General features: G+C 35.5%; 3 protein-coding genes across 3 annotated transcripts; 1 reads left to right on the forward strand and 2 right to left on the reverse strand.

Moving 5' to 3' along the window:
- Positions 1 to 298: 298 nt before the first annotated feature.
- On the reverse strand, positions 299 to 3,417 carry LOC101745110 (N-acetylgalactosamine kinase). Its single transcript, XM_004932350.5, has one exon. The coding sequence runs from the start codon at positions 2,702 to 2,704 to the stop codon at positions 1,235 to 1,237; it is 1,470 nt and encodes a 489-aa protein (XP_004932407.1). The 5' UTR covers positions 2,705 to 3,417; the 3' UTR covers positions 299 to 1,234.
- A 1,071-nt stretch (positions 3,418 to 4,488) lies between these two features.
- Positions 4,489 to 10,732, forward strand: LOC101744816 (gastrula zinc finger protein XlCGF52.1). Its single transcript, XM_004932348.4, has 8 exons — positions 4,489 to 4,764; positions 5,019 to 5,147; positions 5,557 to 5,705; positions 6,384 to 6,507; positions 6,922 to 7,146; positions 8,063 to 8,218; positions 8,705 to 8,822; positions 10,063 to 10,732. Exons 1-8 carry the CDS (start codon positions 4,645 to 4,647, stop codon positions 10,311 to 10,313), a joined length of 1,272 nt encoding a protein of 423 aa, XP_004932405.1. The 5' UTR covers positions 4,489 to 4,644; the 3' UTR covers positions 10,314 to 10,732.
- On the reverse strand, positions 10,728 to 15,749 carry LOC101744961 (zinc finger protein 184). The gene is made up of 6 exons (XM_004932349.4): positions 15,491 to 15,749; positions 14,447 to 14,726; positions 13,866 to 13,926; positions 13,583 to 13,742; positions 12,788 to 13,021; positions 10,728 to 11,885 (listed from the first exon to the last, which is right to left on the reverse strand). Exons 1-6 carry the CDS (start codon positions 15,629 to 15,631, stop codon positions 11,412 to 11,414), a joined length of 1,350 nt encoding a protein of 449 aa, XP_004932406.1. The 5' UTR covers positions 15,632 to 15,749; the 3' UTR covers positions 10,728 to 11,411.
- Between the last annotated feature and the right edge of the window lie 1,101 nt (positions 15,750 to 16,850).

Here is a 16,850-nt window from a genome sequence, read left to right on the forward strand (position 1 = left end):
TTCAACAAGTATGTACTTTCATTTATGTTGAATAAAAAAATTTTTTGATTTGATTTGATTTGATTTTGACACCCACCCTGAGGTACCTATAAGTTCTAAGGTCTCAAGTATAAGTCAAAACTTCTTAGCACCGTTTTGTTTATTAATACGTTATTCTAATTATGTGTTATCGTAACACAATGAAACGACAATGGCACTCGAATACACTAAAATACTTCTGAAGGTTTCACTTCTACTTGCGTGAAATTCTCATTTGTTTTGGATGACAAAAGATTAATTAAGATTAATAATACATAAGTTTGATGTAAACTTTTTTATTTAGATATTTTCTTTTCTTATTTAGACATATTTTTCTAGTTTCTCGGCACACGAATTTTATATTGAATCATAATTTATTGTTTATTTCTATTTTATTAGCCATCTTCTATATACCAATAATAGAATTCTAAACATTATTTACGCAATCATCTATTTAATTAGGTTCGCAGAACTTTAAACAACAGCATGTCTCGTAAAATGTGTCGAAGGTAAACAAACAAGCGTTGACGACCGCATTCTTATATTTGGGAACAAATGTTTACATTTTTTTCTCCTACCAAACCTTTGGTAATCTAAAGGGCTATTCCAAGTACGCGCGGAAGGGTAGGTGATCTCACGGGCTCAACCTCAGAGAGATACGTTTACTGAATTATATGACTTAATATTGGCATAAAACATAATTATCTAAAGCTTATTTTTTACATACGTTACATAAAATGCGCTTCTGGCTTGAATAAAATTTAATTAAGCTGAATGATCAAAGGATGATGAAACTAGTTTGAATATGTGAATAGTTTGAATATGACCGAGTGTAAAGGAGCCGTTACTGACGCCATGAACGGAGTAGAAGGTTTCTTGTAATACGCCCCCAATAACTCAATTGATAATTGGTTATTATACTGATCGATACACCGACGCCGAGGGTTGAAGTTTCGGATCTATGTGTGCTCAATTACGGGTTCGTGTTTACGTAGGGGTATTGCGCCGCGCCGGGTCAATCAATGGTCCCCATGTATCTTTTGGCGCTACATTAAGTTGTTTTTTCTTTGGACTGCGGACTCACGAAATATGAACATGTTAAAACAATAAATCTTCATAATTAAAGTTCAGCTTAGCAAATGAAAATTGTGATTTTAAGACTTCAGAACTGATTTCCTTACACTCTCTATAATCATTCACAGCTTCTGTAAAAGTCTCATGTAAAATTGTAAATAACAGCACCGCGATTAGGCGTCGTTGCGAAAACATGTGAACGTGCACTGACCCTGTCTAAATTGCAATGTTCAACATAAAAATTATCGATTAACGTTTCTATGTATTTTGTAACATTTTCTTTTGGACATAACGCTACAATGCATCCACCCCAACCCGCGCCTGTTAACCGGGCGTAAACGTTCATCTTTCTCGATAAGTCCACCAAACGATCCAGATTGTCGTGGGAGCATTCGTAGTGTGTCTTTAGACTTTCATGGCTCTCCAACATCAATACTCCTAGATTTTCAATTAAATTGCTTATCTTTTCAACGCCATTCTCATAGAGCAAATCACCGTTATTGCTGTTTGTCGATAATTCATTTTTGAAAGTCGAATGCTGACACAAGTAACGGAAGCTATCAACTCGCTTGGCTTCTTCGTAAACGTGAATGGCACGTTGTTTTAATTTAAATTCGGTCAAATGTCTAGTGTTCGGGGTCAAATAGAACCTGTTCAATTCGTCCTCTGGTATATTCAGCAATTCACAAATATCGCTTTTTAAATACAGGTCTTTAGCCAAATGTTCGGTTACAAGTTCTAGCATTTCGTTTAATGATTTTTGTAGCTTTTTTTGAAGTTCGCTCAGTGAAATAATTTCTTTCGTAACTTCAATACCCGAACGAGCAGCTAGTATCTTGGCTGCCAGTCTGCATTCTATGACTCTTGTGTTAAAATCGTTAGTCGCAGCTTTGTTTGCTTCAGCTAAACTATGTGCAACAACGAAGGTAGCATTTTCAGGAAGGGATACTGGCGTAGCATTCAGTGGATTCCAAGTAATATACTGAGCGCTAGATTTTTCCGCCAGAAAAGCAATAGCCTGATCCATTCCACCACCCTGAGTGCCAATATAACGTTCGCTTTTGGCACATAAAGAAGCTATTTTTAATTTACTTATTTTAGCATTCTGAGCATGTAAGAAAGCAAGACAAGAAGCGCTTACTAAGGCAGACGAACTTGATAGTCCGGAAGCCGGTGGAATATTTCCATCTATCAGAAAAATTACACCGCCTCTGATTTTTCTATTCAGAAATTCTAATCCACCCTTTACTCCACAAAGTACGTAATTGTACCAGAACGGTTTTCCATCTTCGTCTGGTTTTATGTCAAAGTCTTCTGGCTTCGAAATATCCATCTGAAATTTACAGTATTTAGAATTCGTATTCCGTATTCTTAAATCTTTTTCATTAATCAATCCAACCGCAATCAAAATACTTTGTTCTAAAGCCATCGGTAGCACTGGATATCCACAATAGTCGATATGTTCTCCAATTATATTAACACGTCCCGGCACTTTAACAGTGAAGTTCGGCTTAATCCCAAATTCCTCTTCAAATTTTTCATTTAGTTGATTGATTCGTGTATCAGCTGTTGTTTTTAATATAGGTATTTCGTCGTGTCGTTGATTATTCATTTTGAATTGAAATTGTATACGTGTTATTAATAAATTCGTTCCTAACTGCCAATTGATATGACTGGAACGAATAAACAATGTTTACACTGCTTCACTCACAGTCGCACTTAACATTGATAACGTTATCACGTATCGTTGATTGTCCACAATTCATAAACAAACACTCGATTGCTGTTACACTAAACAATTACCAATTATACGATAAATTACTAAATGAAAGGAATTATATTAAGTACCTATGGTCTGCTAGAAAAATTCTTAAATTTTCAGTTCTTTGAAAACGCGTATTTAATTAAACATAACCTCTACAAAACAGCCGCCCCGCGCATCTGCGCTTCGCCAACTGTAAGTAAACGCCACAGAATCAGAACACGATTACTTCTAGCGAAGGTAAACGCCGAGTTGAGCGAGCGTCGACTGTCGAGTAGCCAGGAGCAGCTGCCAGCAGCAGTGCCAGCGTGTTTGTATTGTTTTGTATCATGTACATTTAGATAATATAGGATTTGATAATATTATTGATGATCTCAACATCCCGAACATATAAATTGTTAAGTTTTACTTTAAACACATATTTGGATTTCAGATATCAGTGAAACGGAAAACTACACATATATTGTTCTTAAAAATTCTTTGAGTGACTATATAAATACTCATTTAATCTATGATAAATACAGTCCACATTAAGTTAGCAGAAGCTATTAAGCTATATCTTTAGATCTTTAACTATGATCTTACATGAAAATGTCACGCAAGATAGTATTTTTTCCAATTTCACAAATAAACTATATAGTAAAAAGGTTCGCTCCTATCCGTGAATCACACACAAAGTCGTTTTCCAGTCTGTTATGTGAGTGGAGCCTTTATTCTCTTGCCGGATTCTTGTCATTTTATGTGACGTCCATTAGACTTTAAATTCGATTGAGACACCAGAATTAAATCTTTAATAAAAATGAATTCAAACTCACCATCGTTTTTTATTTATTATTATTATTAATTATTATTTATTATATTATTATTATTTATTATTTTATTAGCAAAGAGGGGCAGATGAGCGCACATCATTCCGGGCAGTCTAGTTTCTGCCAGGACTCTTGATGAAACCCATTAGAAAAAAGGTTTCGCAAAAAGTGAATAAGAGATTCATTGGAATGAGGCGCTCCCGACCCTGCGGACAGAATGGAAAGCAGTCGACGTCGCCCAAAACACGTCATCTCGGATCCTCCCGATCCATTAACGGTGCTTTTAGGTACTTCAAGCACCGGTCACCGTTTTCGTCGAACCCGTCGCTTGCGACGAAGGGCTCGACGAGTAAATTAACTCTCAGACACAGCCCACTGAGTTTCTCGCCGGATCTTCTCAGTGGGTCGCGTTTCCGATCCGGTGGTAGATTCTGCGAAGCACGGCTCTTGCTAGGGTTCGTGTTAGCAACGTCATCAGGTTTGAGCCCCGTGAGCTCACCTACAAAAGTTAGGGTTACGCTGAAATAGCCTCTCAAGGCTCTCAGCTAAGGTAGGAAAAAAAACAAAAAAAAGGAATGAGGCTGTAGAGTTCTCCGATTATTATATTAGCTTATTCGCCAGCGCCTACGGGTATTCACTGGTGGTAAGGCGGTTATCGTCGCTCATGGATGTCATCAATATCAGGGGCAGAGCCAAGCCACTGCTTACCATTTATATTATTAATTTTTTTATACAATAAACATATTTTCGGTTTTTGTTAAAAAGGTTTGTCACTATGGCCTACATCCCCTTTGCATGTATAATAGACATTACAACCAAAAAAAGTTTGATCAAATTCAAAACAAAACCAGGGAAGTCAGGGAAATGTGAAATTGTAATTTATGGAATGCAATTAAACTAAAACTAAATCTAATGTACACAATACATATATAAATAATACTTTATTAGGAGCAGTCTCAAAATATATAATAAGATCAATAAATGGCTGTTAATTTAGATTTAAATAAAATTTGCCGAACATGCCTAACAGATACTGTTCCTTTAAAGGACTTGTTTTCAGTCTGTTCACCAGAAATTTTTAAGTATTGCACTTCAGTTGAGGTAATTCGTTTTATAACGTTTACTAATTTTAATAGATATATTCAATTTAGGTTATGCTAAATCTAACAGCATTACGTTTTCTTCAGGCACCATTTAATTACAAAACAATTAATATCCCTAAACACTTGAAATATTACTTCTGAGTTCACAAATTAAAAAGTATTTTTTTCACTCAACTTTATTTAAAGTATGAAATATTATTTTTATTTTTGTAGATGTGACAAAAACAATGAAAAATAATAAGTGTTCTTTAGATTTCAGATGATGATAAACTACCCAGGAAAGTCTGTGAGATGTGTGTTGCATTATTGCAAAAGTTGTATCAGTTCAAACAAATAGCAGTTAAGTCAAATACGGTGTTACAACATCACATTGAAGCTACGGTAAATAACATTATTAAAATTTGTACTTCAGGATAGTAAGTATACTATAAGTTGTTGAGAGTTGAGAGTTGCAATTACAGTGAGACCAACACATACACGATCAACAACAATTACAAGTTCAACTAGATTTGATATAACTATAGATTCTATAACTTAAGAAACAGATAACATAGATAAGTAGAAAAAGAACATGGTTTTTACCTCTTTAAGAGTGAACAAGAGAGTGGCCTTTTTGATGTTAAATTGAGCCTTTGAATACTAAAATTTGAATATTTTATTGCATCTGATGCATGACTACACAGGACATACCAATCTATGAAAGATGTCTCACTCTTTTAATAGTCTCTGTGATATGTAGTTCAAATATACATATATATTGGTAATAACTTTAGTATTTTGCTTTCCTTAGAAGAGGATAAAACTAGAACATGGATTCGCAGACAGCGAAATAGAAATGCCTATAGCTATACTGACCGAAGAGACACAATTCACACAATCTATAAATAACAGTTGTCCTGAATTGCACAACATACCCATCCAGGAAGAAAATCAAATAAGGTATTTGTGAAATATTTAAAATTTGATTTGTTTCAGTCCAGTTTTTAGTTAACAAGTTCTACACAAGTTCTAGTGATTTCACAAATCCTCAACTTGTTTATGGAATGTACTAATTACTGTATTCTTGTGTATATAAATATAACATAACACTTCTCAATTTCTTTTCAAGACATGAGTTGTATAAGATATATCACCCATCGCCATCATTTATTCACTAATAAATTACAAATTCATTACAAAAACTCAAAATATATGAAATGGATAAGTATCCATACTGACTAAAAAAAGAGACATGTTTGAGGACATTAAAATGTAAATATAAACCTTAACAGTGGATACTAAAACCACAAAAAGAGATTCTATATTTGCTTACTTGCCTTGCTGCTTTATTATGCATAAATATATATTTCACTTCATTGGGAAATGATGTATTGGGGCGTTCATAAATCAGAACAAAAAAATATAGTCCGTACAAAGCATATTTTTGACATTCTGATATTCATGAGCCACTGTAGCCAGATAAGATCACATGGGCTAGATGAAATACATAATATAGTATTGAACAAAGTAGAGATATTGAAATAGGCTTCTATCTTTAATATGCATCATCTATACTGTAACTAGATATTTGCAATTCATAGTAGTGAAATCTCTCTTATATTTTGAATTAATTTTCAGGAAAAGAAGAAGGAAATCCGAGCCGAAAAAGAAAAAAGTCCGTATGAAATGCCCAAAATGCGAGAAAACATTCCAAAAATACGAAAATTTCGAAGCCCATATGAGAAATCATTTTGGCAAGAAAGTACGATACATTAATGCTATTTTGAATATTAGTGATCACTCTTTATTTTAGGGAATTCTGAATTATAGTTTTTTTTACTACCCAAAATTATTAAATTATTCAATCATGAAGAAATAAGGTGTAGTAGTAACCAAACTTTCGTTGTAGGTAATCGTAAGATTCTAAGGATAAATTATTCTGCAGCTAACAGCTATCAAGCAGTCATGTTTTTCTATTATAATTCTGGGCCATTGAACCACAACATTGAAATCACAAACTGAAATTCCAATGGTTGATGACTTACATTAGAATGCTGTTTGATTCTGTATCCAACACACTAGGAGGACTTTGCTATACTGTAATATGAAACTCAGAATCAATATCATGTCTCATAATTATATTAAAGACTTGTAATAAAATCAGTACATTTTTTAGCCCGACATAAAGTGTGAGCAGTGTGAGAAGACATTTCCGAATTTAAGAAACTTACATAGTCACATTAGGACTCACACTGGTGTTAGAAAATATCAATGCTTGACTTGTGGAAAGAACTTTGCCTACCTCAATGTGTTGAAAAATCATGAATTAACACACAGCGGAGTCAAGAAATATGTTTGTCATATATGCAATGCTAAGTTTATTCAGAGATATAACTTGAAGGTGAGTAATGACATAAACGTAATAATGTTTCTGTTAGCTTGTTTATTGAATTTCAGCACTAAAAAAAGCATAGGAAATATCACTGCAAGAACCATACAACTAATAATATCTAATATTCAGTACACTGGTGGTGGTGTTCCGATGATATTTGTTGAGTGTACAATCCTAATACTAGGAAAGGAGATCACTGCACTGTTTTATAAATCAGAACCTAATAATTTATAATTACTATTCTATTTATTAATGTATACTTTTGTATTATCATCTTTGTAATAAATAAATAAAGGATTTAGTATTGTATACTCGATCATTCGTAATTCAAAGCTTTGTGAAATCGCAGAGCAACATTTTACATCAAGTTATGCAGTGTTTCTAACTTATGTTTTCTCACAGTTGTTCATGCTATTGTTACTATGTACATGCTATTGTAGCCGAGCTCATGGGGCTCAGTCTGCCAGACTTTGATAATATTTGCTCATGGTAGTGGCTGCAATACATTAGTATCAATAAAGCAGCTCTTTACATTTAGACTGTGACCAGCATTAGCTTATTTTTTATTTTGTATTTTATCACCTCGGTATAATGTCGATATTTGTTTGAATAATCAATAGTAGCTATATTACCCTTAATTTATACACTGCAATCGAGTATATAGTTAGATTGTAGAGTGTATTAACAAAATCCGCAACATGCTTCGTCAGATTACAGAAATAAAGTTATCAGCAACATGCTTCGTCAAAAAGTACAAAACTTACTTTCAGCTGCAAGTGTCGTCATAACAAAAATTAACAAAATAATGTCTTAACAAAATATGACACTAGATTTGCAATGCAATGTACCAGCGCTATATCTTGTGATCAAAGGCTAACATTGAAGTACAATGTGTTAATCACTGATATTTAATTATTAATTACAGACTCATCTAGATACACACACGAACCAGAAAAAGTATATCTGCGGTCAATGTGGCAAGAGATTCTCGCAGCCGGGCAATCTGAAGATCCATCTAATACGGCATACAGGGATTAAGAATGTTGCTTGCCAACTATGTGATATGAGATTTTATGTTAAAGTAAGTACAATATTTTATTGAGTATAGACTAATATTTATATTACTATGTTTAGTCAGTTGTTATTTGAATCACTTTCATGTTGCACTTTTCTCCTTATGCATAAATCGATTTTCTCACCTGCTGTTTTGCTTTAAGAAATGGGTTAATATTTGTTCCTAACGTTATTTAGATGTTCTTTTAAATATATTATTTGATAAGTACTGTAAACTATTGAGCATACAGACCACATAATGGTGAGTGGTCTCCGTCGTTCCTGGAAGTTAGCAATGCTAAGCTGCTGCCTAGGTCTGAGGGGTTCTCCTTAAACTGTAAAATTGCGGTGTGTCTGCATAAAATATAAATAAATAATTCAATTGTAATTAAAAGTATTTTTACGCTTTGATTTCGTGTTTTATTTTTAGTTAATTTATAATGAACGTGTAATGTCTTACTCATAAACGCTTAGCTTAGCTGTAGGTACTGATTTAACTTTTTATTTATTACAGAGCGACTTATTCAAGCACATGCGGTCGCACTCGTCCGACAAGCCGTTCTCGTGTGAATACTGCGACAAAACTTTTAAGAGCAAAAGCTTCCAAATTGTACATCTACGTTCGCATACAGGTCCGTTGTTTAGCATTTTAATTGTCGTGTGTGTATTTATGTTTTTTTTTTTGTTTTTTTTTATTGCTGAGATGGGTGGACGAGCTCACAGCCCACCCGGTGTTAAGTGGTTACTGGAGCCCATGGAGATCTGTAACGTAAATGCGCCACGCACCTTGAGATATAAGTTCTAAGATCTCAGTATAGTAACACGGCTGCCCCACCCTTCAAACGAAACTCATTACTGCTTCACAGCAGAAATAGGCAGGGCGGTGGTACCTTTTTTTTTACCTACCCGTGCGTAGGTACTCACAAGAGGTCCTACCACCAGTATTAGTGTTTCGTGACCTCACTAATAGAAATATACTCACGGTTTCCTTCTCATGTTTAAGTTGCTACGTCATTTTACTACATATTTAACAATTTGTACATTTTCATTAAACATTTTTCATTTTACTATCAACTGCAAACAGTTTGCATTATTTTTGGTTATGGTCGTAAAGACTCTCATCGTAAGGTCGTAAAGAGTCGTTGATACTGACGTCCGATCTGTTTGTGCCGCAAATTGCAGGGCCTTGAAACTGCGATACTTTAAGACAAATCTTTATTCTGTATGTAAACTAGCGACATCTTGTTGCGGGTGCCCCTAAACTTATAGTTACAACATAAAGTTAAGGCATTTAATTATTGTATAACTAAACACAGAAAACAAAAAAAAAATATATATATTACATGTCTTTATTTGTTATATTGGTTTCCGAAAATTTACAAAATCCTTCATTATAAATAAAATATAGGATAGGTAATATGTTACTGGCATCTACAGGAGCAATGAGAAACTAATCGAAGCGAAGCCATCTAGTGGCCGACGCCCGTAAACATTTTTGTTGACTGCTTGAGTTGCTCATATATAACTAACTAACTTTATTGGTGGTAAGACCTCTTCTGAGTCCGCACGGGTAGGTACCACCACCCTGCCTATTTCTGCCGTTAAGCAGTAATGCGTTTCGGTTTGAACAATGGGGCAGCCGTTGTAACTATACTTAAGACCTTAGAACTTATATCTCAAGGTGGGTGGCGCATTTAAACTATAGATGTCTATGGGCTCCGGTAACCACTTAATACCAGGTGGGCTGTGAGCTCGTCCACCTATCTAAGCTATAAAAAAAAAAAAAAAAATGTGTATTATCTATGGCAAGCTCTCTTAATTGTCACTTAACGTCGGAGAGGTCTTCTAATACATTCTTGACGATTTCCATAGGCGAGAGACCATACGCGTGCGATTTCTGCCCTAAGAGGTTCATGTCGCGCAAGGACATGAGGAACCATCGCATGATCCACACCGGGGAGCGACCCCACAAGTGCGCGCTCTGCAACCAAGCGTTCATACAGAAGTGTGCGTTGAATCGCCACATGAAAAGTCACGAGAAAGACGGGCCGGTGATGAACGCCATCCAAGGGATCGAGCAGTCGGCCGTGGCGGTCTCCTACGCGGCCTGGGATGATGTGTGAAAATTATATATTTTACTAGCCGACCCGGCAGACTTCGTAGTGCCTCAATCGATAAATAAAATACCTAAGTTTTTGTATAAAATAAACATAAAGCAACTTAATAATAAGTACCATTTTGCCCTTTTAACCTGTAACCCCTTTGTCAACTCATGTCTTCAATTACCCATAAAATTGAATTATAGACATCAAGTCGCAAGGATCCTCCTTGGCTGGCTTTCAGATTGTGATGTGTATTGGCCCCAATAAACACTTCATACCAGCTGAGCTGAGACCTCAATAACTTACCTAAGGAATAAATAATACAAAGAAAATTCAAATTTGTATAACTAATTTCTTAATAATATCATAATTCGATGTTTGTAATGCATGTAAAAATAGTTTTGGATCTAATCCGAAACACAATAAAAAAAAGAGTGACAGTTCATTGTTTTATTTCTTTAATCACAAAGACTGAAGCATTGTTGCTGGTATTAATTGCGCCTAAATAGAGAACAATTAATGAGGTTTTCATATATCGAGGTTTGATAATGGTGCCATTTGCCAAATTTCTTTACCCAACATATTTAATCAAACATATGATCACACTTTACCATATTTCATCAAACATATATAGAAAAAATCTACAAATTTTCGAAGTTCATTTCTAAAAGGAGAATATTATCTATCTTTCATAGCTTTGAACTGGGTCAGCAGTGAACAAGTCTTGATCAAAACTCACAGCACACTTGACTGAGGCTGTATATATATATTTTATTGCCCTTGTAGGCAGACGAGCATACGGCCCACCTGATGGTGAGTGGTTACCGTCGCCCATGAACTTCAGCAATGCCAGGGGCAGAGCCAAGCTGCTGCCTACCGCTTAATACTCTCCCCAAGCCTCTTTTAAAGAAGGACATGTCATAGCGCTCGGGAAACACCGTGGAGGGGAGCTCATTCCATAGCCGGATGATACGTGGCAAAAAAAAACCTCTGGAAACGCACTGTTGATGACCGCAGTGGCTCCAGGTAGTATGGATGAACTCTACTCCGGTGGCGGGCGGTGCGATGGTAAAAACGAGATGCCGGTATAAAAACCCTTCTCTTCTCGTCGATAGAATATTAATTTGTTGTTATTTGTCGTTCGTGTATCTTCGAATGACGTTTCATGGAGCTACTCTGCGAAAATTCCTGATCGCAGACCGCGCATCTGTAGGGCCTCTCGCCAGTGTGGGTCCTTATATGCTCCCGCAAGTTCTTCCTCGATATAAACGTCTTAGGGCAGTACGTGCAATTATACGGTCGCTCGCCCGAATGTATCCGCATGTGCAAAGTCAGGTTCGATTGGGACGATATTAGTTTGTCGCAAACGTCACACTTGTAATACTTGCGGTCGGCGCTGTTGTGCCTGATCAAATGTTGGGCCAAGTTGTATTTGTCGATGAAGGGTTGGTCGCAGACGTGGCAGATGTAGCGGCGGTCGGAGTGGCGGCGGGCCACGTGCGTGTGGAGCACGGTCTGCGTTAAGAACTTCCGGCCGCACTGTTCGCACGTGAACCTTCTCTCTCTGTGCTCGTTGTGGGTCTCTAAATGTGTCTGCAACAGTAACAATTTGAGCGTAAATTTTAAAACCTTTTTTTTTAACTAAGCTATGTCAGCGTAACCTGACAATTAGATGAGCCCACGGTGCTCAAACCTGACGTTGCTAACACGAACCCTAGCAAGAGCCGTGCTTCGCAGAATCTACCACCGGATTGGAAACGCGACCCAGTGAGAACATCCGGCGAGAAACTCAGTGAGCTGTGTCTGTGGGTTAATTTACTTGCTGAGCCCTTCTTCGCAAGCGACGGGTTCGATGAGAACTGTGACCGGATAAAACCTTAGTGACAGTTTAATCACATAGTGTACTTGGATGATATATTTGTTAGGTGTAGTGTTAGCAAATTGACCGGGCTGAACCCCGTGATCTGGCCTACGCGTTCAGTGAACCTATTATAATCCATCGTGGTTACTAGCATAAGCAGGCAAACAAAATGAGAAAAGTGAAAATCTTGCCTATTTCTGCGTGAAGCAATAATTAAAGGGCAGAGCCGTTGTACTGAAAAATTGAGATTTAAAAGTCATGGTTCAAGGTAGGCGACGGCATTTTCATTTTTTTATTGCATAGATACGAGCTCACAGTCCGCCTGGTGTTTGCCTGGATTACTGGAGTCCATAGACATCTATAACGTAAATGCCGCCACCCACCTTGAGATATGAGTTCTAAGGTCTCAAGTATAGTTATAACAGCTGCCCCACCATTCAAACCGAAACGCATTACTGCTTCACGCCAGAAATAGGCAGGGTACCTACCCGTGCGGACTCAAAGGAGGTCCTACCACCAGTAAACGTAGTTAGGTTCTAAATGTCTATGGACTCCAGTGACTACTTAACACCAAACGCCCCGTGAGCTTGTCCACAGATAAATGTATTATTTTTACGCATATGATTGTCCTTACTTTCAAAATGACTGCGGTCGTGAATCCCTTTCCGCAAACGTCGCACATCAGTAAAGGTCTCTCCCCGTGTATCCGCTCGTGAACCTTAAGTGTGTGTTTGTTCTTACTCAACTTGCCGCAGACCTTACATTTCAAACTTTCCAGCTTAACTTGTGTGTGTTCGTTCTCCTTGTGTCGACGTAGACCGCTCCACGTCACAAATGTTTTGTTGCACGGTTGACAGAATATAGATGTCTAAAAGTGAAATATTTTTGTTTTTATTTTTTTTATATTTTATTGCTCGTGTAGGCAGACGAGCTTAAGGCCCACCTGATGGTGAGTGGTTACCGTCGCTCATGGACGTCAGCAATGCCAGGGGCAGAGCCAAGTCGCTGCTTACCGTTAAATACTCTCTACTAGCCTCGTTTGAAGGACATGTCATAGCGCTCGGGAAACAAAACCGCAACTAGGATTAAATATAACATTCAAAAATGTAGTCTGTTCGTAAAGTTACAGGGATGCAGTCTTTTAAGATTATATTAAGGGAATTAAAAAAAAAAATAGAAACAATATGAAGACTGGTAATGTTGATGGCCAGACTGATGATACTGTCAATTGAAGTAATTATTGTGGATGTTCCCACTTACTTACTTGTTTTTCATGTAATAGGACATATTGTTAGCCTGCAAGAGTAGGTATCATCAACCCTTTTTTACCTCTGCTGTGAGAATAAGACACACATTCAGGTGTGAAGACATGGAGACCACCATTAATCCTATTCATAAGTTTGAAAAATTTAGTAAACATTCTACTTACAACTTTGCCTTCATGCTCCAATTTGTGCGCTTGAAATCTATCTAAATAATTGAATTTTTTATTGCAAATATCACATGTAAATATGAAATGATTCTTCTGTTTCACAATATTTTTCTTTTTTCTTTTATTTCCTTGTAGTTTTAACTGTATCTTTAATTTTCTGTAATTAAACACAAAATTAATGTTTCAAATATTAATTCATCTTGTCAATTAGTTTCAAAAACTGAATAAAATGAGAACAAAGTTTGGTGATGTGTCAACTATGTATACAAAATTTTATTACCTTTCCTTTGGCTTAATGTCTTCTACAATAGTTTCAGCATTAAAATCTTGCAACGGCAACCCTAAAAAATAGTAGTGTAATTCTGTGATTATTTTATTTTCTCTCTAAAATAGTAGTCACAGAGGGATTGGGGATACTGGATAATTAAATAAAAATAAAGCATAATTGCGATCGGACCTTAATTGCAGATCTTATTACTGAACTCAAAGGCAGTAGCCATTAGGACGGCCGGCCATCACTTACGGAAATGAATAATCCAAATCATAAGTTTAGTGTCATAGTTATACTGGAACACTTGTTTACTGTTAGTACTAATAGACAGAACAGTGGTAACAACCCATGCAGACTCAAAATAAGCTCTACTCCAAAAATTAATGACTCTTTATAGAAGTCTGTGCATCACAAAAAATATTATTATATAAATCTGATAAAATGCTATTAAATCAAATACAAAATATAGAAAGAAGTATGGTTTTAACATGTCTGACCGTTTCTTCAACTTGACTCCTTTGATCAACAATATTGTTAATCGAAGCTTGACTCACTTTGACTAAATTGACTTTTTGTTAATTGTGACTTACCATTGTATTCAGGATGCAATTTTTCAACTTTTACAACAAAATTTTGATAATCATTGTGTCTCTTCTCCTCTTTTTCATTTTTGTCAATGTAGAGATTTCCATAGTCATTGTCATCATCCCAACTTGTATCTGCTTCAGTACTTTCATTTTTTACAGATTTTTTCAAACCAAGCAGTGCATTTTGGGATGTGATACAAGTATTTTTGAATTCAGAATATTGTACAAGTAATTTGTGGCAAATTTCGCAAATCACTTTTGGCAATTTCTCATCTTTGTATAGCTGAAACATTTTTTGTTTCTAATTCAAATAGACAATGTTGAAATATGTTGAAATATTGAATGAATATATGTTGAAATATATTATGCCCTTGTAGGGCAAAAACAAATCTACAAGAGACCATCTGATGGTTGAATTGTTACCATCGCTCATGGAAATCAACAATGTATTTGTTGATTTGTGATATTGTGTAAATTTATTTGTTGCAGTATCATAAGCTGCTTTATTCTACAAATTTAACATGCTTAATTTAGAAATAAAAGCTACTATTTAAATAAGAATAATAAGCCATTCTATATGAACAGACACATGATTTTAAATGTTAACTTGAGTCAATAGGCATGACAGCTAGAATGCCATCAAGCTGTATTCCATTGATGTGGGCTGACAATCATCATAATAATAATCATCATCATCATCTCAGCCTGTCCACTGTCCAGTGCTGAACATAGGCCAGTCCAACTAATGACCAGTGCGGCTGGTCTGTTACCACTTGCATCCAGTGTGACACTGGGCGATTCTTACTAGATCGTCGGTCCGTCTGGTAGGTGGGCGTGATATATGAATTACTGTAGTTAATGATAATTAAATGACAATGTAGTGACTGACAATGCCCTTAAATTAGTAATACGTATTATCTGTAACGCCGATTTGAATAGCCCAAACAACGTTACACAGTCCAATGTCAGTTTAAAAGTACATAACTGATATAATGAAATAAACAATAATTAAACAACCCTTGGGGATTCAATGAATTATTAATTCACCTTAATCGAAGTGCAATAGTAAAACAAATCGGCCGACACATTTTCAAAAAGTTCGTAAGTGGTGTTCTCACATACTGTTAGGCATGCACGACACACTTTTGAAATTTCATTCATGACAGCAATTTTTTTATTATTTGACATGGTTCTCTAATTATAAATTTTTAGTACATTTACGTTCAGTGTTTTGTTCTCTTGTTTTGATTTTTGATCAGTTTGAAGATAGAAGTAAATATACAGTGACATTCGGTGAACGTTGACGGTTGATATTTATGCTGTCATTCGCAAATATTATTTCGTCTAGAAATTATTATTTAATTTTTAATGTACCGTAAAATGGGGCGATTAGGGACAAATTCCAACTTTATGAGCAATTTTAAGGTAGTTGTTGATGTATATAATGCTATATCAGGATCAAAATGATTGAGTCTTGGGGGCATCTTTGTTGTCTAATTTAAAATTATGCAACTAGCATTCCAGTTTAAGCAAAAAATGCAAAAATAGGTGTAATCCCTATTTACCCGAAAATTGCGGTTAATTGGGACGAAATGAGAAATTTGCTAGGGTTGGCACTACTTTTATTTTTATATATAGTTTTAATTAATTTATTTATTTAGTTGCACCAACAAAGTGATCATCAATAAAAAAAAATTGAAAAACTGACAAAAGTACATGGCAAACATCACCTCAATTATAGGTGCAATCGACAGTGCTGATATTTCTATCTGGGTTAAGAGATTAGGTGTGTCGGTTATTCCATGGATTAATCAGATGAATACCCCCACTCTGAACAAATATTAAATATTTTATTATGTATTACTTAGACATTTTTGTCCACCTTGAGATTTCATTGATCTTGTTACATGTCTCTGCAAAATCGACTTACTTATATTAAATTGCTTATCTATTTCAACTAAAGACTTATTCCCCATTTCGCTTCGAATAAACCAGATTTTTACCAACAAATTTAAAAAATATTGTTATAACTACATAGACAACCCTACAAACCTGTACCTATTTATACTTAGGTCGTTTCCATTTCACGTATTCTCATCTCAATTGACCCCTTTTTCGTTGTTATTTGTACCTAAGACGTCCCCAATATCCCCAAAAACAACAGATTTTTACATGTATTTTTATTTAATCAAATACATTAAAACCAATAATAACTGAGACTTACCTTTAATATATATGCTGGTTCAAACACTAAATAACGTTAATAAATCATAGTCGTCTTCTATTATTATCAAATAAATAAAAGAGAGCAAAGTTTCTAGCACTAAAATAATTACCACCACAGGAAGTTAATTTGAAACGCGATTTTTTATAAGTTAGCAGCTATTATCATGCATATTCAGAGTTG

The sequence above is a fragment of the Bombyx mori genome, chromosome 5, assembly GCF_030269925.1.
Source record: "Bombyx mori chromosome 5, ASM3026992v2".
NCBI lineage: Eukaryota > Metazoa > Arthropoda > Insecta > Lepidoptera > Bombycidae > Bombyx > Bombyx mori.